The 27,736-nt window shown below is 46.2% G+C and overlaps 1 protein-coding gene across 2 annotated transcripts; it reads right to left on the bottom strand.

Annotated features, from left to right (window-relative positions):
* Positions 1–331: 331 nt before the first annotated feature.
* On the bottom strand, positions 332–24,336 carry MGST3 (microsomal glutathione S-transferase 3). Of its 2 annotated transcripts, none has more exons than XM_010594929.3 (6): positions 24,241–24,336; positions 7,445–7,568; positions 6,147–6,220; positions 3,446–3,503; positions 1,514–1,586; positions 332–566 (listed from the first exon to the last, which is right to left on the bottom strand). In XM_010594929.3, the coding sequence occupies exons 2-6, from the start codon at positions 7,559–7,561 to the stop codon at positions 433–435; spliced, it is 456 nt and encodes a 151-aa protein (XP_010593231.1). In that variant the 5' UTR covers positions 7,562–7,568; positions 24,241–24,336; the 3' UTR covers positions 332–432. The 2 variants fall into 2 exon arrangements, with proteins under 2 accessions (XP_010593231.1, XP_003415079.1); XM_003415031.4 differs by having other exon boundaries at positions 24,116–24,247.
* Between the last annotated feature and the right edge of the window lie 3,400 nt (positions 24,337–27,736).

Below are 27,736 nucleotides of genomic sequence, written 5' to 3'. Positions count from 1 at the left end.
CCCTAAGTTTCACCTGACAGCCTACTGCTGTCGTCCACAGAGATTTTAAAAACTCCTTACTGTTCTCCTAAGTTAACAAACGATAATCTTATACCCTAACTGTAATTAAAAGATTTTCCTTCTTTGAACCTGTTTCTTACCATTGTGGCACAGCTGTGAGCGTATCACCCCAAGTAAGACCTCTTATCATCACACACTAAGCATCCCCCAGCAGGGTGACCAGTACTCAATACGCGTGTCTTCTCTCTCATCTAGTAGGGACAGGCCACTTATTTTAGATAAGAGACTCAAAAAGAGATAAAAATAAAAATGAAGTTATATAGTCAGGAGGTTAAGTATGAGGCTGATGCCAGATAGATTTTATTATATTTAGAAAAACAAAATTGTAAATTAAGGTAAGTCATTCAAAACAAGTTTTTAAGCCCCTGTAATTCAGCAGCAGTGGGACCCACCGCCCAAGCCAGTTTTAACCCAGCCAAGATGCTGAAAAGCAGAGCACACAGTCGTGCCCATCAAGCCAATGAGGGCAATGAACCCCACAGCACCTCGGTTCCGCTTGCGTGGTTCTGAAAAAGGAGAAAGAGCAGAAGTCACCAGGGATGCCCTACAATCATGATGCCTTCAATATTCAAAAGCCATTCTGCCAAGGCACCTGAGGGATGTACCTTAGATATCTGGCCTTAAGAGGTTAACCAACTGTAACCTGAAACTGTCCATGTGTCAGGTACTGCATGCAAAGTAATTTGTCACAATAGAATTGCTGATCCTTAGAAAAGTATCAGGTAATAATTAGAGCCACTCTGTTCCAGAACCCTTCAGTAAGGGAGCGTTTCCCTCTTCTTTAATGAAGAATATATAGCCAAAAAAACATTTCCCCTTTCTCTCTGGTGCACACACCACTTAGTAGTGGTTAGGTCAGTCTCTGGGAGGCACAAATAGTTAAGTGCTCAACTACCAGCTGAAAGTTGGCCGTCTCAGCCCACCAGAGGCTCCTCGGAAGACAGGCCTGGACATCTGCTTCCGAAAGGTCACAGCCTTGAAAACCCTACGGAGCAGTTCTACTCTGCACACGTGGGGTCGCCATGAGTCAGCATCCACACCAGGGCAGCTGACAGTGACAACGCAGTAGTGGTCAGGAGCCAGGGCTTTGGAGTCGGACTCCCCGGGTTTGAATCCTGGCTTACTAGTTTCTGTTTAGTGGCTCTGTGACGTTGAGCCTTCATCTTTCCTGGGCCCCAGTTTCACCATGTATACAATGGGATGATACTATCTACATCACAGAATTGTAAGAAGCACATGCAAAGTTTTTAGACTAGCAATTGTCACATAGAAAATGCTCAATAAAAATTAGTTTTGTTCTATTCAAAGGTTAATAAAAAAAAGAATATAGACCTTTCACCTAAATATCAAGCTACTTTATTTTCCCTTTTCCTCAAAGTCCTGCTAAAAAAAAAAAATATGGTAGCACAAGATTTTAAATGTGTTTCCCTGGCAGCTGTCAATATGTACTTACCTCCTGTGTAATAGCCATAAGCATAAAGAACTCGTCCGACGATCCAAGCCAAGCCCAGGCCAGAAGCTACACGCTAAAATAAAAGGGCTACGTCAGTATCTGCATTCAAGAAACAGGAAAACCTTTACCAACACCTAAGGATTGATGACACAGTGTTTCAGCAAAAAGTTAATCATTTCATGGATGTGGTAAAATACTCCCCACCAAAGTTAAGGTTGATTTAAGTTATTTTTTCCAGTCAGGAAAATCAAAGATCTGCAGTTCCTCATGGGCCTGGGAGCTGAGGACTGGTCTTCTAGAGGGTAGGATGGGAGGAACCTTCAGCTTGTCCTGGGGAATACAAACCACTAGGGCACAAGGGGAGAGGCCAGTCTGGGGCCTCCAGGACACCAGAGGAGGAGACTGACCAACAGTCAGGACCAGTACTGCCACCCTAGCTGCTGTCTGTTGCGTTACCTCCAGTGACACCACCCCTGGAAAGGGCTCTGAGCAGCTACGCTGTAGCCAGTACACAGGCTTGGGCCCCTCTAGAAAAGACTGGGAGGGTGTGGTGCTGTGAACCTCAGAACACGCAGGCTCGGCAGGAGAAGGCTCCCCATTCCCAGCACCCTTGAGAAGAGGGAGCAGAAACTTATGCAAAATGAAGACACCTCCCATCTGGGTGCCATCCTGGGTTACCCACTGTGTCCAAAGCAGTAAGGGAGAAGGTGTGTGCCATCTTCCCCAAGTGCCTCTCCAAGTGACTGGTGCTATCGGTGGTGGTAAAGTTACTCCTTAAGGATTTTTGTTTAGTTGATTTTGGGTAAAGTTAAGCACGAAATAATGAAAAATAAAAACTCCAGTCGCCTAAGTCATTATTTACAAACTAGAGTCTCTGCCGGGCTGTTCCCTACTGTAACACTGCATAATTACTATCGCCCTAGGAACGACTGTTAGGTACTTGTCCTCAGGGTCCTTTTTTAGAGTAGTTTTAAGAACTAAGCAGGAGGAACATAATCTGGGGAAGGGGACCGAAGTGGGGGTGGGGTGGACACCAGCTGATGCCTAACTTAGATGCAGGTGATACCCTCACCTCCTGCTCTCCGCCCCCTCACTCCACAGAGGCTAAACAGGCCAGGCAAGCTCCGCCTCAGGGCCTTTGTCCTTGCTCTTCCCTTGCCTGGAAACCCAAAAACCTGCCTGGAAAATGGCTGCAGAAATTGGCAGCACCTGCTTCCTTACCTTCTTTACGTTTTCATTGCCACCTTCTCAGCAAGGCCCTTGCTGGCCACCATATTCAAAACGGTCTCCCCACCCCAGCACTCCCTAGTCCCTCTCCCCCACACTGTTCTCCTCCATGGCACTTCCACCTTCTAACATACTGTATCATGGGAGATAAAGATAAGGCAGTCTGCTTCGGTGAAGATATATAGCCTTGGAAACCCTATAGGGTTGCTATGAGTTGGAATCAACTTGACACAATGGGTTTGGTTTTTTTCTTTTTAACATCCTATATAATTTGCTTATGCTGCTGGCTGTCCATGTTCCCTAAGGCAAATTCCATGCGACCAGGTGTCTTTGTTGTGTTCACTGCTGTAAACCCAGGTGATCAGCGAATGCTTGTTGCACGAATGAATGAATATGGCAAATGAAAACTCTTACAGACATGAACTTTCTGGTATCAGACAGACCTGAGTTCAAATTCAGATTCTTCTATTCTAAAGCTTTTTGACCTTGTGAAAGTTATAGAATATCCAAGAGTCTTTTCCTTACCTGTGAAAATGGGGAAAATTGTACCTACTTTAGAGAGCTTTGTAAGAAGTAAGTAACCGAGTGAAATCCTGTGGAATTTGTGGTGCCCAGGCATTACCGATGTTCACTGCCTTTCTCCCTCCCCAATAGTAGCTCAACGAACTGAAGTCAAATAGATGAAAACCCAGTGGGAAGACTTACCGGGTGGTAAACACCTCCAACAGCTAGAAAAAATAAGAAGGGAGGATACACTTCCAACCTGGAATAGACAGAAAGAAACTTTTTTAAAAAATGCCCCATGTACCCCAGAGGTCACAGCGCCCAGACTCTGTTAGCCCAAGACTAAAACCATTCCCAAAGCCACCTCTTCAGACAAAGATGTGACTGGACTATAAGACATAAAATGATACTCGTGAGGAGTGTGCTGCTTAGCTCAAGTAGACACATGAAACTGTGTGGGCAGCTCCTGTCTGGAGACGAGATGAGAAGGCAGAGGGGGACAGGAGTTGGTTGAACGGACATGGGAAATACAGGGTAGAAAGAAGGAGTGTGCTGTCACGTTGTAGGGAGAGCAACTAGGGTCACATAACAATGCGTGTCTAAGTTTTTATATGAGAAATTGAATTGTAAGCTTTTACTTAAAGCACAATAAAAATAAATATAAAAAATGCCCCATTTAGTCCCTGATAGAGCAGGAGAAAAATGGGACACAGAACTCAAATTCTAGTACAAAGACCAGACTTAATGTCTGACAGAGTGGACGGACCTGGGAAGACATGGCCCCGGACTTGATATTTGTGAAGAGAGTGCTTCTTAGCTCAACTAGATACATGAGACTAAATGGGCAGCTCCTGTTCGGAGGCGAGATGAGAAGGCAAAAAGGAACAGGAGCTGGTTGAATGGACATGGGAAATGTGGGGTGGAGAGGAGTGTGCTTTCACATTACAGGGTGAGCAAGGACCCAAGTGAGGACAGTAGAGCTCCTCCTGTCCCGCCATCACACCCACTCCCTGATTCATTAGTTCATAGGGCACTGGGCAGAATTTCAGTAAGGCCAAGTTGGGGCTTGGGGCTCACTGAGAAAGGTTTACATTTCCCAGTATTTCCAGAGCCCTCCCCCAGGCTCTGTGTCACTTCTAGGGGCACAAGCTGATCTTGGCCCTCAAAAGGCCCCTTGAGCAATGATTCTGAGCCGCCCAGTGGGAATGGGCACACAGCCCCAGCGGGGGAAGAGCTCGGACCCAGGAGCAGCCATAACCGCCCTGTTGGAGTGCAGAGGAGGTAGGGGTAGGGTGTTGAGGCTGGAACAAGGGCGGATGGTCCTGCCTTGGGGCACCCAAGACCCCCTGCTGAGTTGTTTCAGCCAAAAAAAAAAAAATTTTTTTTTTCTTTTTTTTAACTAGGGTCACATAACAAAGCATGTATAAATTTTTGTACGAGAAACTAACTTGAACTGTAAACTTGCACTTAAAGCACAATTTTAAAAAATGCCCCATTTAAGTTTGACTGTGTAAGACTAACCCACCCAAACCAAAACTAGCTAGGCAGTTCAAATCCGCCAGGCGCTCCCTGGAAACTCCGCGGGGCAGTTCTACCCCGTCCTATAGGATCGCTGTGAGCTGGAATCGACTCGACGGCAGTGGGTTTTTCTTTAATGTAAAACTAAGACGAACACTGGTGGCGCACTGGTTAAGTGCTCGGCTGCCAACCTAAAGATCGGCGGATCCAACCCACCAGCTATTCTGTGCAGTGGTGTCACTAGGGTTGGTGTCGCCCGGTGCGGTAACTTATGGTGTCATCACCCTCCCCAGTGGCCCAATCCTGCCCCACCCAGGACTGAGGACTATGCTGCATGGCCCACCCCTCCTGTCACCCCTCCCCCCGTGGCTCCCCACAGCCCCCCACCCCCACAATTCACCAAGGTGGAGAAACTCCTGTCTAATTTGGGTGCTGCGGCCAGGCTGCATGCACCCTGACCGGTGTGTGAAGGGGCCGGCTAGGGGGCAGCCATTGTCGACCTCGGGGTCATTTTGGTGTCATCCCCTCTGACAGTGTCCTAGTGATGCCACTGGCACAGCAGGAGAAAGATGTGGCAGTTCTACTCTCCTGTAAGGTCGCTGTGAGTTGGAATCCACTCCACGGCATGGGGTTTGGTTTTGTTATGTAGAACCAAGAAATCCAAACAGTTCATGTACTTGGCTGCTAACCAAAAGGCTGGAAGTTCAAGTCCAGCCAGAGGCACCTTGGAAGAAAGGCCTGATGATCTATTTCCAAAAACTTAGTTTTCCGTTGAAAACTATGGAGCACAGTTCTCCTCTGACACACACAGGGTCCCCACGAGTTGGACTTGACGTGATGGCAATTAGTGGTGGTGTAACTATGTACAACTGAGAGCCCTTTTCATTCTCACTTGCCAAGTCAGAAGTCAAGAGTAAAATAAACATCGATTGGAGGGTGAAGACCAGGCCACAACGATCCACCACCTTTTGCTCTGCATGGGATTAGAGGTAACTCAGAGTGCACTGAGGATGGTCATGGCAAATGCGAGTGCGCTTCCTGAAAGACCTCAAAGCCTCTATACTCCCTAGGGCGAGGCCATTCCTCATCACTTTAAAGGGGGCATGTTACAAACTGAGAAGGGCAACGTAACATTAAAGACATTTTTAAAAAGATTACCCCGAATCCAACCATTCTGAAAACTCATTTTTGTTTAATAAAAATCTTAATTAAAATCTGATCACATGCATAATTTATTATACTTTTAGCAAAGTGCCCATGACGGCCATCATTGCTGCTCCTCAGCATGTACGGAGCACAGATGTGGAGGTCCTGGGCAGGACGCACTGCTCCCCAAACACCCACCCTGCAGGTGTCTTTGGTACCCGGCAGGGCCAACACTCACGTGTTCTGGTGTGCTCGCTGAATACAGTTGAAGAGATGCCCGTTTTCTGGGTCCGTGCTGTACATGGTAGGATACTGTTAAATCCAGGTGCATATTGTTAGTCCAAACGGTCAAGAAGCATATTCAGAGTTGAAAGTTAGAATCAACCTTAAAGATAATCTATTTCCAGAGCATCTTCTATCATTTGCTAGATGATCATTCAATTTCTGCTTAAATATTTACAGTGACAAGGGCCTCAATATGCAGAGGAAGATCTGATCTGTTCCCATTAAATATCCTGTAATAAGATATGTTGCTAACCAAAAGGCTGGAGATTCAAGTCTGTTAGAGGCACCTCAGAAGAAAGGCCTGGTGATCTATTTCCAAAAAATTGGCCATTGAAAACCCCATGGAGCCCAGTTTTACTCCAACAAACATGGGGTCACCATGAGTCAGAATCGACTTGATGGCAATTGGTGGGGGTAGTCGTGGAGTAAAGAACGTGTGTCTCTGCTGTTAGTTGAAGGAACAGAGGCAGCTTGTGCCAAACTCAGGGCTGTTAATTGATGTTTCAGATATATTACAAAGACCCCACAGGGAAACAGCTCCATCCCAAGAGTCATCAAATAGATCTTTGCAAGATTTCCCTTAATGGGAGAAGAGAAATTGAGTGTGTGAGAATTTAAGTGTCCATTTAAAAACAAAAAAGGAAATTGCATATGAAAGCTTTAAAAGAGGTTAGAGAGTCTAATTATAAGTTGCTAAACAGAAATCGACAATTAAAATTGCTCACCAGGGACAGCTTCAGTAATTATCCCTTCCACAGTAGCCAGAACTAAAGTATTTATAGACTCCTCCCTGCGTCGCCCATCTAAGCCCAGGCTACACCTCAGCACCATGTATCCTTCTGTACTTGGAAAACCAACTTAAGAAATCACTTTTTGAGTGATATGCCAGGAAAAAATGTTGCTACTTAACCCTCTTCAGAAAATACCACCCTTTCTAGCAAATAGCTCCAGCCAAAAAGCACTGTTGTGATCCCTGCACGCCTTGCCTTTCTATAGGAGTCGTGGGTGATGTAAACGGTTAAGCGCTTAACTAGTAACCAAAACGTTGGCTGTTCAAACCCACCCAGAGGTACCTCAGAACTATCCTCCAGCAGGGCCTATACTTCTTGCCTCTTTCCTGCCACTAAGTGCCAAAATTTCTGATAGGTCAGCTCTGGAATTGCCACTGCTGACAACTAGCTCCTAGCTCTCCCTCCGAGCCCATGGCCCCAGACAAGCCTACAAAACGCCCCAGCCTGTGCTCCCACTCACCTCCACCTTGTACTTCTTGCGGGCCTTGGAGACATTGATGGCTAGATGAGTTACCATTATGAAGCTGGCGGCACCAGTTAGAAGCACGAAGCCATATTCCTTAGAGAGGACAGCCATCTTGGGTCTGTGTAAGAAAGAATACCGCATTAGGACATCACCCCGGGCACTGCACGAGGCCTGTACCTACGGACCAAGAGGAGATGGGAGTCAATCTGATGATTCTCAGAGCTGGGTGGAGATGTTACTGCTTATCACACAATGGAATGAAAAAATTATTCACTCACAATATATACAGAGAGTATCTGATCCTATCATCTTTTGTGCCTGAGTTCTTTGATCAACACTCTTTTTATGAGATTTATCTATACTGTTACGGTTGTTGCTGTACACAATGATACAGCCCCTAAAAACCAGATATGTGAAAAAACATTTAACATGGCCAAGTGATAAAGGGTATATTAGATGACAAAACAAAAAATAAGAAACGGTAGAAGACTGTGTACCCAAAATGACTGTATGTTTTGTGCACCTGTGTGTTCTGGCATGCGGGGCCCTGTGAGGGCAGGACCTCCCATCCCCATCAGTCTGGGGGCACATGCTGGGACCGCAGCAGGGACATCACACAGGCAGGGTAAGGCCTGGATCAGGTGCTTTTAAAGCCCGCCGTGTGCCAAGATAAACGGCTACAGGCAGCTCGCAGGAACGCAAGCTGCCCATCAAATCATCACTTCAAAACCAGCCCCAGGACCTGTTGTGATGTCCGCAATTTACTTTGAAATGCATCAATCGGTGAAGCTGAACGCCAATATAGCAAATGTTAATTGTAGAATCTAGGCGGTGGCTATACAGGTGTTCACCGTACAGCTCCTTTAACTTTTGTGAATGCTTGAAAATTCACAAAAGCTAATTCCAGCTTTTTTCTAGTGTTCAGGATTTCACCTACTGTCCTGCCCCAGGAGGAAAGTAAAGAAATCGATTGGGCATGAAGAGACGAAACCCTGGCAGGTGAGAGGAAGCCCTAATAATTCTCAAGCTAAATTACTGCTCCCTGCCAACCTCTGTGAGTGTTAATAAGCAGATGTAAGCTGGGTCAGAGCTTGGCAGGACCCAAAGGAACAGCTACAGTGCCTCCCCAGATCCTTAACTGACGGCTCTGCGTGTGCAGGGCAGCCCCAGGTGGGCAGCGCCTGTGTGTGCTCTGCCTTGTGTATTTTTATTGCCATCCTGAAAATTCTGTCTTGCTTTACCTTTCCGGTACGTCTAGGAGGGCCATCCTATAACAAAGTGTTTGTAGTCATCCATACAAACAACGCAACCAGATGAGAACAACCCTATTTTCCAGAGAGAAGCCCAGAGGTTAAGTGATGTTCCCGAGGTCTAAAACATAAAGTGTCCAAGCTGAGACTTAAATTCAAATTCATTTGGATCCAAAGCCCCATTTCAGTCCCACTTGAAAATTTAGGGCTTAACTGACATTGGATCAAGACATCTTTTTCAATATAGAATTTGAGGCAGGAAAGCAGCTCGATTTTTTAAGTTTCCCTTAAGTTTGAGAAATACCACTTCAGGCTGAAGCCCTTGGTTTGCAGGGACTGCATAATCAGTTGTGGGGACAGCGGGGGCACTGGGCACCAGACCAGACCTGACCTGCTCTCCAAGGTTCTCTCTGCAGGAACGGGGGGCACACCTGGGTGGGGGCAGGAGAAAAGCACTGAAAGTTGCCTGGGATGCCCTCCCTGACACCATCTCCACTTCCACCAAGTGGGGAGTCCTGCTTCCTAAGTCCATAGCAACCCGTACTCCCCTGCTCGTGAGACCGGTGCGAGAACAGAGCAGCCAGTTATAAAAGCATCTAAGCTCCCGTGCAGAGGGACCATGTTTGTCTGGCAGCCTCTATTCCAAGCACAGAGTCTGCTCAGCAGAAGTGTGTGGAATAAGTGAAGCAAGCTGCAACTCCAGATGGCTTTCGGGAATTACCCGCACTAAGACGTCTGTCACCTGGCACAGCAGAGAGAACACTCTTAGCCAACCTGAGTTTCCTTTCCTTACCTCAAAAGTATCTACTGAAACAATGGAAGCAACTGGATGTATGAACTACTTGAGAAAGAGGAGCTTAGAACATAGGAGAAATGCTCCGTCACCATAGCTGCTGAAAACACAAATCCAACAGGTACTAAAAAATGGTTAGGGATTGTCCTTTAAGGACAGAGCTGACCGAATTCACTTAAGGTATATAAAAAATTTTATCAGCAGCCAAATTCCTGTTCTCTGAGGATTTCGGGTAGAGATGGACATTCCACCCTTAGAGATGGCAGGTGAGCGCACTGGGAAGGGGGACCAGGTCAGGTCACAGTGCCACACTCCAGGCAGCACTGTCACACCCTAGGCTGTGCCAGGCCCAGGCTGAGCAGATAGCTTCTAGAGGACAGAATTGAGCAGCTGATAACTGGCACGTGGCCTCTCTGGCATGAACGCTCATTCGTGCAGCCCCAGAGGCACACCACATTATTGATTACATACCTGCTCTGTGTCATCAGCAACCCTTTTTTTTAAAAAAAAAATTATTTTTGCTGTTGTTGAAAATATACACAGTGGAAATCTGGAGGGCACTATGCTGAGTGAAATCAGTGAGCTGCAAAAGGACAAATATTGTATGAGACCACTATTATAAGAACTCAAGGTTTAAACACAGAAGAAAACATTCTTTGACAGTTACCAGGGTGGGGAGGGAGGGCGAGGGGTATTCACTGACTAGATAGTACACAAGAATTATCTTAGGTGAAGGCAAGGAGAACACACAATACAGGGGAAGGCAGCACAACTGGACTAACCCCAAAGCTAAGAAGTTTCCTGAACACAGCCAAACACTTTCAAGGACACAGAAGCTGGGGCTGGGGTCTGGGGACCATGGTTTCAGGTGATATCTAGGTCAACTGGCATAATAAAGTTTATTAAGAAAACGTTCTGCATTTCACTTTGGTGAGTGGCATCTGGGATCTTAAAAGCTTGCGAGCAGCTATCTGAGAGGCATCAATTGGTCCCAACCCACTTGGAGCAAAGGAGAATGAAGAACACCAAAGACACAAGGAAAATACTAACCCAAGAGACAAGAGGGCCACATAAACCAGAGACTCTATCAGCCTGAGACCAGAAGAACTACATGGTGCCCAGTTACCACCAATGACCGCCCTGACAGGGAACACAAGGGAGACCCTGACTGAGTGGGAGAAAAGTGTGGAGCAGAACTCAAATTCACGTAAAAAGACCAGACTTAATGGTCTGACTGAGACTGGAGGAACCCTTGAACACGTGGCCCCTGGATGCTCTCTTAACCCAGAACTAAAACCATTCCCAAAGCCAACTCTTCGGACAAATATTAGACTGGACTATAAGACATAAAATAATACCAGTGAAGAGTGTGTTTCATAATTCAGGCAGATACACAAGACCAAAAGGGCAGCTCCTGTCCGGAGGTGAGATGAGAAGGCAGGGAGGGGCAGGAGCTGGTTGGATGGACACGTGAAACCTCGGTTGGAAAGGGGGAGTGTGCTGTCACATTATGGGGATTGCAACTAGTGTCACATTATGTGTATAAGTTTTGGTATGAGAAATTAACTTGAGCTGTAAACTTTCACCTAAAGCACAATTAAAATAAATATATATATGTACACAGCAGAAAATACACCATTTCAACGGTTTCTACATGTACAATTCGGTGACACTGATTACATTCTTCAAGTTGTGCAACCAGTCTCACCCTCCTTTCCCTGATTGTTCCTGCCCTTTAACATAAACTCCCTGCCCCCTAAGCTTCCTTTCTAACCTTTCGAGTTGCTGTTGTCAATTTGATCCCATATAGACAGCTTTTTAAAAGAGCACAATGCTCAAGGCAGACATTGGTTACTAATTAAGGGAAACTATTGTTTGGTTTAAACACTTCAGGGGATATTTTTGGTTTATGGTTTAAGATTATCTCAAGGCAATAGTTTTGGGGGTTCATTCAGCCTCAATGGCTTTAGAAAGTCTGGATTTCATGAGAATTTGAAATTCGGTTCCGCATTTTCCCCCTTTTGAGCAGGATTCTTCTATAGAATCTTTGATCAAAATGTTCAGTTATGGTAGCCGGGCACCATCCAGTTCTGGTCTCATAGGCAAAGGAAGCAGTTGTTCATGGAGGCAGTTAGCCACACGTTCCACACTGATCAGTTAGCTATTAGAACATGCACTTGAACATTGGTCAGTGAAACTGCTATGTTATCTCCAAATACATATAAGCTCTTTGAGGACAGAGAACATGTTTCTACCCAGCTTTTTTCATAGTAACTTGCATGAAGACAGGAACTTAATAGAATGCTGCTAAAGTATGTTCTAGGTCAGTGGTTCCCAAACTTTTTGTTGTTATTGTTGGCTGTTGTCCAAGTTGGCTCTGACTCATGGTGACCTTATGTGGAACAGAATGAGACACTGCCTGGTCCTGCACCATCTTTAAGATCATTGGTATGTTTGAGTTCACTGTTGTAGCTTTCATGTCAATCCATCTCACTGGCGGTTTCCCTCATTTTCATCGGCCCTCTACTTTAGCCTGTGGAGCAGTTCTACTCTAAATACATGGGGTCGCCATAAGTTAGACTCGACTTGATTGCAATGGGTTTGGTTTTAGTTTTTTACTTTACCAAACATGATGTCTGGCCCTTTCTAGCAACTGGTCTTTCCTGATGACTTGCCTAAAGTAAGTAAGTTGAAGTCTCACCAGCCTTGCTTCTAAGGAACATTTTGGTTGTATTTCCTCTAAGAGTGATTTGTTAGTTCTTCTGGCAGGCCATGGTATGGTCGATATTCTTTGCCAATACCACAGTTCGAATGTATCGATCCTTCTGTCCTCCTTTTTCATTGTCCAACTTTCACATGCATTCTAAGGCAACTGAAAAGACCACGGCTTAGGTCAGATGCATCTTATTCTCAAGCTTTAGCAGCATGAAAATCATCTGAGGGGCTTAAAACACACCCCACCTCCAGAGTTGCTGATGCAGTAGGTCTTAGGTGCAGTCTAAGAGTTTGTATTTCTAATGAGTTCATAGGTAATGCTGACGATGATCACCAGGGATCATATTTAAGAACCACTGTTCTAGGCAAAAAGAAAAGTTGCAGGAGAAAGTGATTTTATTAGACTCAAAAACCATGGGCAAAGTCTTGCTTTGGTGATCCGTATTCTGCCAATACCCTTGATGGCTGCCGAGGGGCCCCTTCTCCTGTGGCGACTCCAACAAGACCATGGAGCTGATGAGACCAGGGGCTGTTCTGCAGAGCAAGCTCCAGCTAAGCCCCCACAACTACACATTGAGGGCATGCCCACCGGAGACTGGCTTCTTCTTTCAGCTTTAACAGAAGGCTCAACCAAAACAGGTGATACTTTTATTTTTAATTTATTTTATTTATTTTTCATTTAACACTTTCCTCCCTACCCCCTACATCTCCTGCCTGCTAGCTAAATTGCTGGGAGTTAAAATTTGTTTTGTGTCCAGAATTTTGTGACATACCCTCAGTATAGGTTTGGCCATCTCAGAATTGGGATTTTTGCCAGAAGCCAGGCTTTTGTACCCTACTTTTCTCCCTGCTGTATCTGGGCTTTTGAGGGTACTACTGTTAAGTTCGTGTGAACCCACAGGGGTTTGTTCTGGGTGGAAAGGTATTCCCATCTCCCCAGCCCACCTCCTACGGCCCTCAGGCACCTGATTCCCAAGTCCTGTGGAGCTGCTGCCTGGGGGAGGTGGGTGATAAAAGTCACTACTTTGAGAAAAGTTAGAAAAGAACAATAATAGTTCTACAATCTCCATATCAGCTTTCAGTAAAAGTAAACCCTTATCATGGACCTTTTCTAAAGAGTAAGAAAACAAATAGCCCAGAAGCAGCTCGCTGGCTTTGGCAGCTCTGGGCTGCAGTCTGGCCTCCCTCAGGACTGCGTTCTTTTCCCATCATTTCTAGCAGCCACAGAAGCCTTGACTCTGCCCTTGGTAAACCTTACACACCCCTACAGCTGCTTTAGGAGTGGTGCTAATGCTACTGGGACTGCTACTTCAGAGTCCCTGAGTGGCACAATGGTTAAGCAGTCGACTATCAACCAAAAGGTTCGCAGTTCAAACCTACCCAGAGGTGTCTTGGAAGACAGACCTGCTGATCTGCCTCCTAAATGTCACAACCATGAAAACCCTATGGAGCAGTTCTGCCCTGCACACATGGGGTCTCAATGAGTCGGAATCAACTCCACTAGACAGGAATTGGTTTAACTGCCACCTATATGGGGCACTCAAAAACAGGTGATACTTGGAAAAAAAAGTCAGGAAAAAATAGGCAGAAGAAATTTTTGAAAAAATAAAATGTATCACGTTACAGATCCAAGAATCTCAGTACAACCTAGGCAGAATAAATGCTGTAGACGTCATAAGTCAACTGCTGAAAACCAAAAATAAAGACAAAATATTAAAAAGCAGCCAAATAAAAATGATAATAAGAATGACGGCTAAGTTTTCATCAGAAACAGTGGAAGCCAGAAGACAATCATGTAACATACTTAAAGGTAAAAGATTATCAACATAGAATTCTGTATCTAGTGAAAAATCTTCTCAAAATATAAGTGAAATAAACACATTTTCAGACAGAAAAAAAAGATGCAGGTGGTAAGACACCTCAGTATCTTCTGAGACTGTCTTGTGAGCCTGACCTGTAGCAGACAATGGACCCCCAGATCTCTTCACACACAGCCACTCGCCAGATCAGATTTTCGGCTAGTCAAATGAGTCGGCGTTCAAGGCTTTTCATCTTTCGAAACTGTTGCATTATGCTGCGGGATGACCTCTTGAGACTATCACTTCCAATACCATGGATCAGGCGTTCCTCCAATTCTGAATGATTAGCAATAGGACTTCAAATAAAAGGCCCATTTAAGGATCCAATGGAACCTCCAACTAACTCCTCATGGAATTTTTCATCCCATCTGGCAGACATAGCAAAACAGGAAATAGTGTCTCCACTACATACTGAATACCTAGTATATTGACACCTACTACATATAAAGTGCTCCTTGTATGCCAGGCACTGTGTACTGCTTTCCTAGGACTGCTGTAACGAAGTACCACAAACTGGGTGGCTTAAAACAAAGAACTTTATTCTCTCATGATTTGGGAGGCTAGAAGCCCAAAATCAGGGTGTTGGGAGGGCCATACCCTCTCTGAAGGTTCCAGAGAGTTATCTTCCCTTGTTTCTTCCACCTCCTGATAGCCCGCGGCATTCCTCGGCTTGTGGCAGCATAACTCCAATCTCTGTCTCCATTTTCACATGGCCATCTTCCCTCTGTGTCTGTGTGTCTTCACATGGTGTTTTCTCTCCCTCATCTTATAAACACCAGCCGTACTGGATTAGAGCTCACTCTACTCCAGTATGACCTCATGTTAATTAATTACATCTCCAAAGACACAAGTATGCAACATGGATGCGACACTTAACATCCACGATACCTTCTGTGAAATAGGACGTTAGGTGATTTGGACATTGTGCGAACACTGTATTATATGCAGGATTGACAGTCGCCAGTTGGCCTGGGACGCTCACCAGACTCTAACCTGCACAAAAACTTTGGCATTGCTGCCACCACAGGTAGTCCTGTGTGGTGGTCACCCAGGCTTATGCCCAACCCCTGCACACCCGCCAGGGTGCACACTCACTGTCCAGCTGGCCGCCTCCTGGCCCTGCTACATCGCCAGCCCCCTTGTTTTCCTTCCTGCCTGCCTGCCTTCCCCATTTCCTCTAATGGGCTTTAAGCTCTTGAAGCCTCGCCTGCACTACCCAGGACCACTCATCAGCCACCACCACAGAAGGAACCTGAGCTGAGTGGGGCCCGGCATCCCCCTTGGGGGCTCCAGTGCATCTGCAGCGGTCCCTGCCTGAGGCTAGTGGGGTGGGACAGGCAGCCACGGATGGTTGTCGGGACCCCCTCCCCCTGCCATTCCATGGCTGCGGTGGAGACAGGACCTAGCGAGCTAGTAAGAGACAGACTGAATCTCCAGGACATTCTTTTCTCCCACCGGGATAACCTTATGGAACTGCTGAAGTATATGCAGTTGGATACTGCCCTAACAGATGTTAAGTGACACACATTTGCATTTTCAAATAAAGCCATTTTCACAAGTATGGAATTAGGACTTGAACATATATTGAGATCTACTACATATAAAGTGCTCCTTGTATGCCAGGCACTGTGTACTGCTTTCCTAGGACTGCTGTAACAAAGTACCACAAATTGGGTGGCTTAAAACAAGAAATTTATTCTCTCATGGTTTGGGAGGCTAGAAGTCTAAAATCCTAACCCATTGTAAAAGAATTTACATAAATACCCTTCATCCTCACAATAATCCTACGTGGTAGTTACACTTATAATCCCCATTTTACAGGTGAGGAAACTGAGGCAGAGAGGAGTTAAGTAAGTTGCCTAAGGTCAGACAGCTAGTGAGTGGAGAGCTGGGGTCTGAATGCAGGCAGACTGACACTGGTATTCATGTTCTTCACTACTAAACCATGCTGCTGGGTTTGCTCCATATCCAGGAGTGGAATTACCTCCTCCCCCTAGTATGGGGAGCAAGGAGAAAGCCCTCCACAAAGCTCCTGTTCAGGGACAGTACAGAAGCTACAACCTAGGTTTCCCCTCCAGGAGCAGAGAGGGAGCAACACAAGTGCCTAGGTGAGGACAGAGCTAGATCCAGGACCTCTGAACACTTCACACACTCCTAGGATCACATCGGAAGCCTGGTGGTGCAGTGATTAGGAGCTTAGCTACTAACTAGAAGGCTGGAGTTCAAATCCACCAGCTGTTCTTTGGAAACCCTATGGAGCAGCTCTACTCTGTCCTATAGGGTCGCTATGAGTCGGAATCAACTCCGCGGCAATGGGTTTTTTGGTTTTCCAATGTGTATGCCTTTTCTTTCTTTGTCTTGCCTAGTTGCCTGGGCTAGAAGCAGTACAATGTTGAATAGAAGTGGTGAGAGTGGACATCATTGCTTTATTCTTGATTTTAGGGGGAAAGCATTCAGTCTTTCAAACTGAATATGATGTTAGCTGTAGGTTTTTCATAATACTCTTTTTGAGAATACTTGCAAAACTTAATTTTTTTTTTTTTTTAAGAAGAGCAGCCCTTCTATTTGCAACGTTTCTGTTTATCAAAGTCTTTATTATTGCTCAAACAATGATTTTTAAAGCACATATCAGGTTAACGGGAGAAAATTAGGAAAAGTATTTTGAAGCAGGCGTGGGTATGGGACTTGAGAGCAGCAGAAAAGCACCAGGCTGTGGCCTCAAGGCCTTACAGGATGGTGCAGGTGGCTGGAACTGTACTGGAGGCAATACCTCATCAGTGCAGCCAGAGTCAGCTAGATTTTAGGAAAACTAGAAGACTCCATCTCACTTGAGGAGTGATCAAACTTGGGTTTAAAATGAAGGCAGTAAGTATTGATCTAACTCTTAGGAGATGTGTTCCACCATTCCAGTGCCTGGGTTGGCCATATGGAGTTGTAATATGATATTTGGCTAAGGTACCCTCCTCTATGGGAATATAACTACTTTAGCTAAAGCTCTGCTCAGCCTGTCCTCCAGTTCCTGCTTCTGCCATCACCTGTCCTAGCCACTGGGGCGCGGTGCCTTCAGTTACAAGGCTAAGCCAGAAACCTTCCTGAACTACATCCAGCTGAACACTGCTGGGGTAAAGTTCTCTACTGTTTACCCACGCCCCTCCTAGCTTCACCCCAGAAAGTCCCCAGGCCATAATCAGCATCCCACAAATGCAGAACAGGCAGGTTTTATGAATTGGGGCACTTGCCTCAAATAATTCATCACTCTAAGCCACAAAGTGACAACAGCTTATCTTTTACTAAATGAAAATCAGCTTCTTAAGGGAGACGAGATTTTGCCTTTAAGCTCTCTCTTTGCCCGCAAACAAACAAGAGCCAACTTGGACAACGGAAACCCCTGCACCATTTGCATACTGCTCTCCTCAGAAGTAACGCAGTTTCTCAGCTGGTGTCTTCTGTTTCTGCGGGGAGGATGGGACAATAATGAAGAACTCATGGACCAGCTCGGAGCCATTACCCAATGTTTCATTAAAATCCTTAACTGGCTGCCTGCGCTCTTCATCCAGTTTTCCTTATACAGGGTCCTTTATTTTACACAGCCAAAATCAAGGTTTTAACAAAAGAGTAACACAAAAGGATGGTGAGATAAAGGGCTAGTCTGACCAAATGGAGTTCTTTGAGTTCCAAACATGGGGTGGGGGCTCAAACCTCCGAGGTGGCACTGGAAGTCCCCTTTGCATGCTTAATACCCCCCTGGGAAGCTGCCAAGCCTTATTTCTATCTCCAGATGTTTCCACAAAGGAACAGAGCTCAAAATCATCTCTAGGCAGTGCAGCTGACCCTCCGGAGCCCAAATCAAGCTCAACGGGGACATGTGAGAGCATGGAGGGAAGCAACACTGTGGCAATTCCTTGTTTCCATTATGGGAAAGAAACAGAGGAGTGACAGGATTTCTCTGGCCCATTCTACGCTTTAAAAATGCTGGTTCTGGTCACTGCTGCATTAAACAGACGGAAGACTCTGTTTGAGTGTCAAAGCTTCAAATGACAACTAGATTTTTAAAAGACTACACAGAAATTCAAGAGAAAGAAGAAAAACTCAGGAGGTAAAAGGTAACTTTTTCCTCATAATTACATTGCATATTCAAAAGATATTTCTTCAAGGGCTAAACATCAAAGGTGAGTTAATAGGAAAACAAAAACATCCCAAAACATCAAGCCAATTCCAATTCATGGCAACCCCTTGTATGTAGAGTAGAACTGCACTCTGTAGGGGTTTCCAGGCTGTGATTGCCTGGCCTTTCTTCCCAGGCACCTCCGGGTGGGTTAGAACTACTAACCTTTCAGTTAGTAGTTGAGCACTTAACCACTGTACCATTGCAATGAGAGCATTATTTATCCAACGCCAGGTAAGAAAACAGCCAGCAGGTCATACCGTGGGTCTTTTCCAGTTAACGTCTTAATCCCAGGACCTCATATTCCTCAATTCCTCATCAGCGTTACTGGCAGGATATGTGGAAAGTAGAAACTGACTACAATTTGGGCAGACGTAAGAGCTGTTCCTTTAAGAGATCAATGTGCTGTCACCCAAATATATTCAGCTTTATAGTTAAATAGGTGCAGCTTGGCCAGATAAAATATCCAAGTTTCAGATGCCATTTTAATTTCACACTTGGGTGCATCGTTAGCACTGCAGACAACTGTTTGAATACATGCCTGTGCTGGTTGGCAGTAGAGGGTATGAAGGGTCAGCATGTTGCGCAAATCCAAGTGAATGGCTCTTGGTTATGGGGGACCAGCTTGCACTGACACAGGTAAACTCTGTTGAGATCAAAATAAGCAAATTACTTGTTCTCTGGAGTCTGACTTCAGGTATTAAACACACATGTCTGAATGGAACTGGATCTCCCCTGGGAAAAACTGGCAATTCTGCTCTTCAGGAATCTAAGAATACTAGATTGTAACAAGACAGAACAAATCCTAGGTTCCTTTGGCAGTGTGATGACAAACTTTCCCAAACAGATTCTTGGTGCAAAGGGCACCGTAGGTCAAAGTCTGTTGATTTGTTGAAGCCTAACCTCGAAGTTCAGGACAGAGGGGGCCGTGCCAGGCCACCTGGAGCTGAATCTCCTAGGAGATGTGATCCCAGGGATAGTCCAGAGATATTTCCCATGGTCTGAAGGTTTATAACCTCAGAGGGTAGGAAAGAGTGGGAGGGGACTTAATTTCTCATAGCTATTCATTAAACAAACCTGATTTCATAAACTCGATGCAGGACAAACCATTTTTCCTATAGAATCCCTGTCCTAAATCCATGTCTACCACCTTCAGTATTTCCTTGGGATGATGCCTTCCGTTATTTATCCCCTACTGAATGCTGTACACTATGCTAGGTGCAGGGCTATGAGGGTGATCAAGGCTAAGAAGGAAAGTACTGACCTTCCAGAATACAGCCAAATGGGGGAAGACAACATCAAAAGAGGGCCATAACACAAGAGGGTAACAGACTGGGATAAGTGCTACAGAGGACGTGTAGTAATGTGAGAGAGAAAAGAGGCAGAGAGAACAGCAAGGGCAGAGGCCTGGAGAGAGGAAAGAGCTTGACTTGTACAGGGAAGAGAGACCAGGTGTATCCGAAGGCTGCTGATACAGACTAAAGGAAGAGGGATAGAAGATGTCAAATATTATTATTAATACTTATAATTAACACATATATCACTTAAAAAAAACTATGTGCTAAATGCTTTAAGCTTTTTACCAATATTAACTCATTTGAATCCTTATAGCATCCCTATATTGTTGTTAGGTGCCACTGAGTTGCTTCTGACTCATAGCAACCCTATGTACAACAGAATGAAACACTGAGTGGTCCTGTGCCATCCTCACAATAGTAGGTATGTTTGAGCCCACTGTTGTAGCCACTGTCAATCCGTCTCATTGAGGGTCTTCCTCTTTTTCACTCACCCTCTACTTTACAGGCATGATACCCTTCTCCAGAACAAGAAGCATCAGAGAGGTTAAGTTACTTGCCCAAGATCACACAGCTATCACAGGGCAAAGCCTAGTATCACACACACCCAGGCAGTCTGTCTCCAGAGTCCATGTTCTCAAACCTTGACTATACTGCCTCTCAATGAGGTTGGACAGCAAGTCTTATCACACCTGACCTCTTCTGAAACTTTTCCACCTCCCCAGATCCTCTCCTGAGCATAAAATATACTAACAAGAATAGAGAACTAATAATTAACTCCAAGTCTGAAACTGATTAAAGGCTGAGATGTTTCTAATTGGAAGCAAAGGGGGGGGAGGGGGGAGCCTAGGGAGATGTCCAACAAGGAACATTTTCTTCTTAATGGGTGCTGCAGTATGACAAAGGAGTAGAGATTATAGGAAGGAAACACCCTCCAATCTTTCACAGCACACAATTTGGAAGGAGCAAAGCAACAAAGAAATCTGCATTCCCTTTTGTTTATATCCCTATTGCCATGTAGCTGTGCCTGAACTGGCATTACACAGGTGCCTAGGGCCCAGGGCTGAATTACCCAGTAAGCAAGGTACGCATGGGCCCAATTGTACCTTCCCGCTGATCTGCAGCGCACAATTTCACCTGTCCCGCGCCACAGCAAAGACGTGGTGAAGCCCATGTGAAACTGCTCACTACAGACTAGCAAGTAAATACAATTAAGCCTGTACCTTGCTCAATGCAAACTGGAGCATACCGTGCTTACTGGTTAATCCACCCCTGCTAGGGCCGCAGGACAAGTGTGATGGTTACGTGTCCACTTGGCTAGGCCATGATTTTCAGCTGTCTGGCAGGTATTATGCAATCATCCTCCATTTTGTGAGCTGATGTGAGCAGCCAATCAGTTTCCTTGGAGGGTGTGGCCTGCATCTAGTATATATGGATGTTCTGGCAAAGCTCTCTCTGGAGCCTACATCTGAATCGTCACCCTCCGACCTCACGTCCTTAGGAAGTAAGTCAGGAACCTACCACTTAACCTGCAGATCTTGGGGATTTGCCAGCTCCCACGATCCAGTGAACCAGCAGCCTTCCACCTGACCTGCCGATTTTGGGTTTGTCAGCTCCTGCAACATGTGAGTCAGGAGAAGCCTCCATCCTAATGTCTGACCCATGGATTTGGGACTTGTCAGCTTCCACAACTGCGTGAGCCATTTCCTTGAGATAAATTTCTCTCTCTAAATATATATGTATACACGCTTCACTGGTTTTGCCTCTCTAGAGAAGCCAGGCTAAGACAACAAGCCCCAATTCCCAGAAGAGGGAAAAAAAAAAAAAAAAACCTGGAAAATGAGTCATATTGACACCACTTGGGTTTTCTACCACAGGCTATGTGGGCTGGCTGTAGTTAATTCTCAGCAGCTACCGCATCCCTGCTGGGTACCAGCAGTCCCGAGGGAAGGGACCGCCTAGCTTGCTGGTTCCTGCCTGAAACAGGGGTCTGACTCTTCTGTGCCTGCTTGTTCTTAGAAGGATGCCATGATACAGTCATTTGCACTTCTTAAGCTGGAGAAATAAAACATCACTTGTTTAAATAAAGAAAAAAAGAATGATGAAAGGCACTGAAATCTTGAGCTCAAATTCCAGTGAATGATCAGGTCAGCTCTAGAAAGAACTCAGATTCCAAATGGTGACATCCTTAGAGCTACTGGCAAATGTATTTGGAAGGTAGCACAATTTTCCTGTCTCCTCATTGTTGCTTGTCTTCCCAAAGATAGGTAGGTAGACAGACACTGTAAGACAGTGAGGGAAGCTCAGTCAGGAATTTTATTTTACACAGCAAATACGTGATAACTGCTAAACTCTCCCTGTTCAGGAGGATGGTATACTCATACGTAGTATTTACAAATTCAGTTGCAAAAAACAGTAACAGTATATTCTTCTAACCAGATGTTGCTTACATCAGCTACCTGGCCGATGATCAGCTGGGAACAGCAATGCAATGGCGATCTGAATGTAGATTCAGAATATTTAAGTATAAACATAGTCTCTGTCTTATAGGGTCCCTATGAGTCAGAATCGAATCTACAGCAACAGCTTATAGGAAATAATATATTTAAATACAAGTGGATGTATTAAAAAACCTAAAACCCATTGCCATAGAGTCAATTCTGACTCATAGCAACCCTATAGGACAGAGTAGAACTGCCCACAGGTTTCCAAAGAGTGGCTGGTGGATTTGAACTGCTGACGTTTTGGGTAGCAGCCAAACACTTAACCACTGAGCAAATGACATGAAATTACTTTTTTGAAGCAAACAATGCAGAGGCATTTAGTACATTTACAATGTCATCCAACCATCATCACTACCTAGTTTCAGCCCAGAAGGAAAGCCCATGCCCATTAAGCAATCATCCCCCACTTTGCTCTCCCCTAAACTACTTTTTGACAGGCTGGTTTGTCATCCACCTCACTGCAGTCCTCTCCAGGGGCATTTCAGCATTTCTCTCATGGATGTCTTCTCTGTGCTAATCTCCAGGTTAGGAGTTTCCCTTTCAGGGCTGGGCCTCCCCTGAACTCTAGCCCAACAGGAACCCAGTGCCGTCATATCGATTCCGACTCATAGTGACCCTATAGGACAGACTAGAACTGCCCCATAGAGTTTCCAAGGAGTGCCTGGTGGATTCGAACTGCCGACTTAACCACTACGCCACCAGGGTTTCCAGCAGGAGGAAGTCTAATTCCGGGGACAATGCCCTCCCCTGTCCAGTCTTGCCCTTTAGGGGAAGGAAGTCCCTAGAGTGCAGTGTCTATGTTGGCTACTGTATCACTACCATTTTATATATAGTAACATCTGTTCAAAAAAACATTGCTCCACAAGGTTTCTATTTCTGTAACATTGTTTCAGGAGGAAGAGCCTAACAGCCTGTCCTCCCTGGGGTGAAAGGATTGTTTGGATTTTAGATGTCAGTGTTACATTTAACTCCCGTGTGCGAATAATTCTTGATCCCTTGATTCAGACATGCTGTCATTGCTTATGTCGCTGAAGTAAAACACAGCCTCAGGCGATCCACAGGTTTTCTGAGAGGAAACCCTTGCCCCAGCTCTCATACACAAAGGAACCGAATCTGCAGCAATTCCACACGACCATGCCTAGGCCCACAGCGCTTGTGACTTGTTATTAGGTACTGACCAGTCAGTTCCGAATGACAGTGACAGAACGGCCCCAAAGGACTTCCGGGGGCGGCTGGTGGATTTAGAACTGCCGACCTTTTGGTTAGCAGCCGAGCTCTTATCCGCTGCGCCACCAGGGCTCCTCCCCTCCATGACTCCTCCTTTCCCCAATTGCAGGGATTCAAGCCCCAACTCCTGCCACCCCTTTCCTACCCAACCTCCCAGCTCTGCTTTTTCCTTTTCCTCCTTTCCCACACTCGGCTTCTCTCCTAAACCACAAAGTAGCCAGTGAACTCGTGACTCCCAAGAAAACTATTAGCAGAAGCCACAACTTCGGGGAGTAACTCCCCAAGGAGTCTCCAGATCCTACCTCCGCCCTGCCCCACCTCTGTGGCCCTGGGCCTCCCAGCAAGGACACCAGATAAAGAGGGAAATTCTCTGAAAACCAAGGCACGAACTTAAGCAAAGACCCCTCCCCTCTCCTGCAGCGTCTGCCGTAGATATGAACCCAGTTAGAGGTTGCAATTCAAACGGACACACTCTCTACCAGGCAGGAGGAAAACAAACACAATTCCCTCCGAGGCGGTTCCTAGCAACACATCCACCTCCGCGGCGCGCCCAGGCCATTTTTAAAACCAATGCCACCGCTCAGGCCTGCGCAGCCAACAGCCCCTGCGGGGCCGGCGCGCCCTTCGTCTGCACCCGAGCTGCAGCTAGCAAGGTCAGGTGGGCTCCGGGGAGGCAGGAAGAGGCCCGCCTCCCCGACTGCACAGCCGGGGGAAAGAAGGAGGAGAGAGGAATCCAGGAAGGGTTGACCTTGAGACTCTCCCCAAGCTATTGACGGCGAGCGTTCCAAACCCACTGTGTCAGGGGGAGGATGCAGGGCAGGTGGAAGGCAAAGGGCAGGCAAAGGCCGAAAGCAAACCTGCTAATAAGACGCGAGACGCAGCGCAAGTTCCTGTTCAGCTCGGGGCGCCTGGGTATGGCTGGTGCTCAGCACACGGGGTGAGGTGATGCGCCTGCTAGCTCCCCGCAGGTGCTGGCACCTACCTGGATCACCTTCCTTCTCCCGGCTGGTGCAGACCGCAGCGGCGCAGCGCAGTGTGGGTGCGGCGCCTCGGGCGGGGCGGGGCTGGGCCTGGAGCAGGCCCCGCCCCCGCCTGAGGGCCGCGCGGCCACGCCCCCGGGGCGGAGCTCTGGGCGCTAGGGCGCGCTTTGGCGTCGGTTTCTCCCGGGAGGCTGGCTGCGAGTGAGGGGCTGGCTAGTCTTTCTCCGCTTGGTCGTTCAGTGACTGACCTCTCATTCGCAAATCCGTACACCTATTCCCTTCCTCAGGCCCCTCGTGGATGCCCTCCTGAATTGTACCAACCGATTCATACTGCTCAGGTCGGATTTGCAGCAGTGACTGCTTAGCGCGGTACTAATTGCTCCCCAGCAGCGCCCCCGTGGCACCCCGCCCCGGTGTAGGCTTGTAGCGCGCCTGCGCGGAAGGGAAGTTCGTGGGGTCTCGGTGCGCGTGGCCCGCGGTCAGGGTGCGGCCCCCTCCCCTCCCGTGTAGGCTTGTAGCGCGCCTGCGCGGAAGCTCGGGCGGTCTCGGTGCGCGGGGACTGCTCGCGGTTGGGGCGCTGGAAGTGCCGTGTCATACTTTCCAGCACTCACTAGGGAAAGGGTTGAGGGGCGTGTGCTGGGCCTATAAGCTCACCTAACAGATACTGCCGTTAGTTTGCTGAGAGCCTGAACCAAGCCCTGCCCGATGGCGGCTGCACCCGTCCGCGCCCTGCCCTCTGCTCTCCTGTAGGCGTAGTCCAACCCCCGCAGCTCTTTCTTTGGGGACAGGACGACATAGGCCCAGGGACTCAAGGACCTTTGAACCCATTCCCCAGTTCCGTCCTCGTGGCGGGCCCCGGGGTCAGCTGAGTTCTTAGATGAGGCCTGCGGGCCAGAAAAAGTAGGACTTGCTGTTTTTGTTTGATACAACCAGGTTGGCCCTGACTCACGGTGATCCCATGTGTTCTAGAGTAGAACTGCACCAAAGGGTTTTCTTGGCTGTGATCTTTAGGGGAGCAGTTCTCCAAGCCTATCTTCTGGGAGCTGCTGGGCGGGTTCCAACCGCCAGCCTGATTGCAAACCGCTTCTGCCACTCAGGCTCCTGGAACTGCTTCTCAGTGCTGTAAGCCAAAGGAGCTGACTGCAAAAAGCACCAAAGTTTCCAGTTTTTGCGTGTTTGAAGTGGGCTCCCCACCTGCTTTCTTGGGACACTTAAAGTTCTACCAAAGGTCGCCACACCTGGGCCTCCCCTAGCGTCTCTTCTGTAGGGGATGTCTCCCCCTCTATGAGAGTGTGCTTGGGAGCTGAATGATTTCAAGTCTTGGTGTCTAAAGGCTGGAATTTAGACCTTAGAGAACTCTAGGCTGGGTGTTTGCTCCCTTTTATTGGGTTGACATACCTTGTTGTTAGGTGCCGCCGTCCGGTCATTTCCAACTCATAGCGACCCTATGTACAACGGTAGGAAATAGTGCCCAGTATTGAGACATCCTCACAATATTGTTGTGTTTGAGCCCATTGTTGCAGCCACAGTGTCAGTTCATCTCCTTGAGGGTCTTTCTCTTTTTTGCTGACAATCTGCTTTACCAAGAATGATGTCCTTCTCCAGGGACTGGTCTCTCCTGATAACGTGTCCAACCTATGTAAGACAAAGTCTCTCCGTCTTCACTTCTAAGCAGCATTCTGGCTGTATGGATTTGTTGGTTCTTCTGGCAGTCTGTGGTCAATATCCTTTGCCAACGCCATAATTCAGAGGCATCAGTTCTTCTTCAGTCTTCCTTATTCATTGTCCAGCTTTTGCATACATATGAGGCGATTGAAAATACGGCTTGGGTCAGGTGCATGTTAGTCCTCAAAGTGACATCTTTGCTTTTGAACATTTCGAAGAGGTCTTTTGCAGGAGATTTGTCCAATGCAATGTGTTTTTTGATTTTTTGACTGCTGCTTCTATGAGCGTTGGTGTGGATTCAACTAAAATGATATCCTTGACAACCTCAACCTTTTCTTCATTTATCATGATGTTGCTTTTTGGCCTAGTTGTGAGGATTTTTGTTTTCTTTATGCTGAGGTGTAGTCCATACTGAAGGCTGTAGTCTTTGATCTTCATCAGTAAGTGCTTCAAGTCCTCTTTACTTTCAGCAAGCAAGATTCATGTCATCTCCATATCACAGGTTGTTAATGAGTCTTCCTCCAATCCTGATGCCCCATTCTTCTTCATATAGTCCAGCTTCTTGGATTATTTGCTTAGCATACAGACGGAATAAGTATGGTGAAAGGATATAACTCTGATGCCTACCTTTCCTGACTTCAAACCATGTAGTATCCCCTTGTTCTGTCTGAATGACCACCTCTTGGTCTAAGTACAGGTTCTGCATGAGCACAGTTAAGCATTCTAGAATTGCCATTCTTTGCAATGTTATCCATAATTTGTTGTGATCCATACAGTAGAATACCTTTGCCTAGTCAATAAAACAAACCAAAAGGGAAGAACATGCTCAGCATTTGTCAAGCTGAAAGAATTGAAGAAAAAAATCCAAGCCTTGAGTTGCAATATTGAAGGATTCTGTGGGGCAAATATTGGACGATGCAGGAAGCATCAAAAGAAGATGGAAGGAATATACAGAGTCACTGTACCAAAAAGAATTGGTTGATGTTCAGCCATTTCAGGAGTAGCATGTGATCAAGAATTGATGGTGTTGAAGGAAGAAGTCCAAACTGCACTGAAAGCATTGGCAAAAACAAAGCTCCAGGAACTGACAGAATACCAATTGAGATGTTTCAACAAATGGATGCAACGCTGGAAACGTTCACTCATCTATGCCAAGAAATTTGAAAGAGAGCTACCTTGCCAACCAACTGGAATGTGCCCATTCAAAAAAAAAAAAAAAAATGATTCAATAGAATGCAGAAATTATTGAAAAAATCATTAATATCACACCCAAGTAACATTTTGCTGAAGATCATTCAAAAGTGGTTGCAGCAGTATGTCAACAGGGAAGTTCCAGAAATTCAAGCTGGATTCAGAAGAGGACGTGGAACGAGGGATATCATTGCTGATGTCAGATGGATCTTGGCTGAGAGCAGAGAATACCAAAAAGATGGTTTTCTGGCATGTCTGTACATCCAGAATTACTTTGAGTGCTTATTAAAATCTTTACTATTGCTGTTTCAGCAATTTCCAACCATTTTCACACATGAGTAAAATGAACTGCTTTCTCTTTCCCCTCCTTAGGTACGAGGAAGGTCATATATTCTAAGACTTCTGGCATGTTGGGTATGGAAGGGTGTTTTGATTGAATATCAAAAGGAAGCAAGTAGAAAAGTATTTTTGCATTATTATTTTTTCCCCTTCTTGACTGTCCTATGTAAGAAAAAGCAGCCTGAGGAGGTTTCCACTTATCCCTGTGTGATCACAGACAAGTACTTAACCACTCAGGACCTTAAAAAAAAAAAAAAAAAAACTCATTACAAAGGCAATATTTGCTTATTGTAGGAGTTTTGG

Source organism: Loxodonta africana, chromosome 3 (genome assembly GCF_030014295.1).
Source record: "Loxodonta africana isolate mLoxAfr1 chromosome 3, mLoxAfr1.hap2, whole genome shotgun sequence".
Taxonomy (NCBI): Eukaryota; Metazoa; Chordata; class Mammalia; order Proboscidea; family Elephantidae; genus Loxodonta; species Loxodonta africana.
The sequence above is the reverse complement of the archived record's forward strand: the minus strand, read 5'-3'. Positions and strand labels throughout refer to the sequence as shown.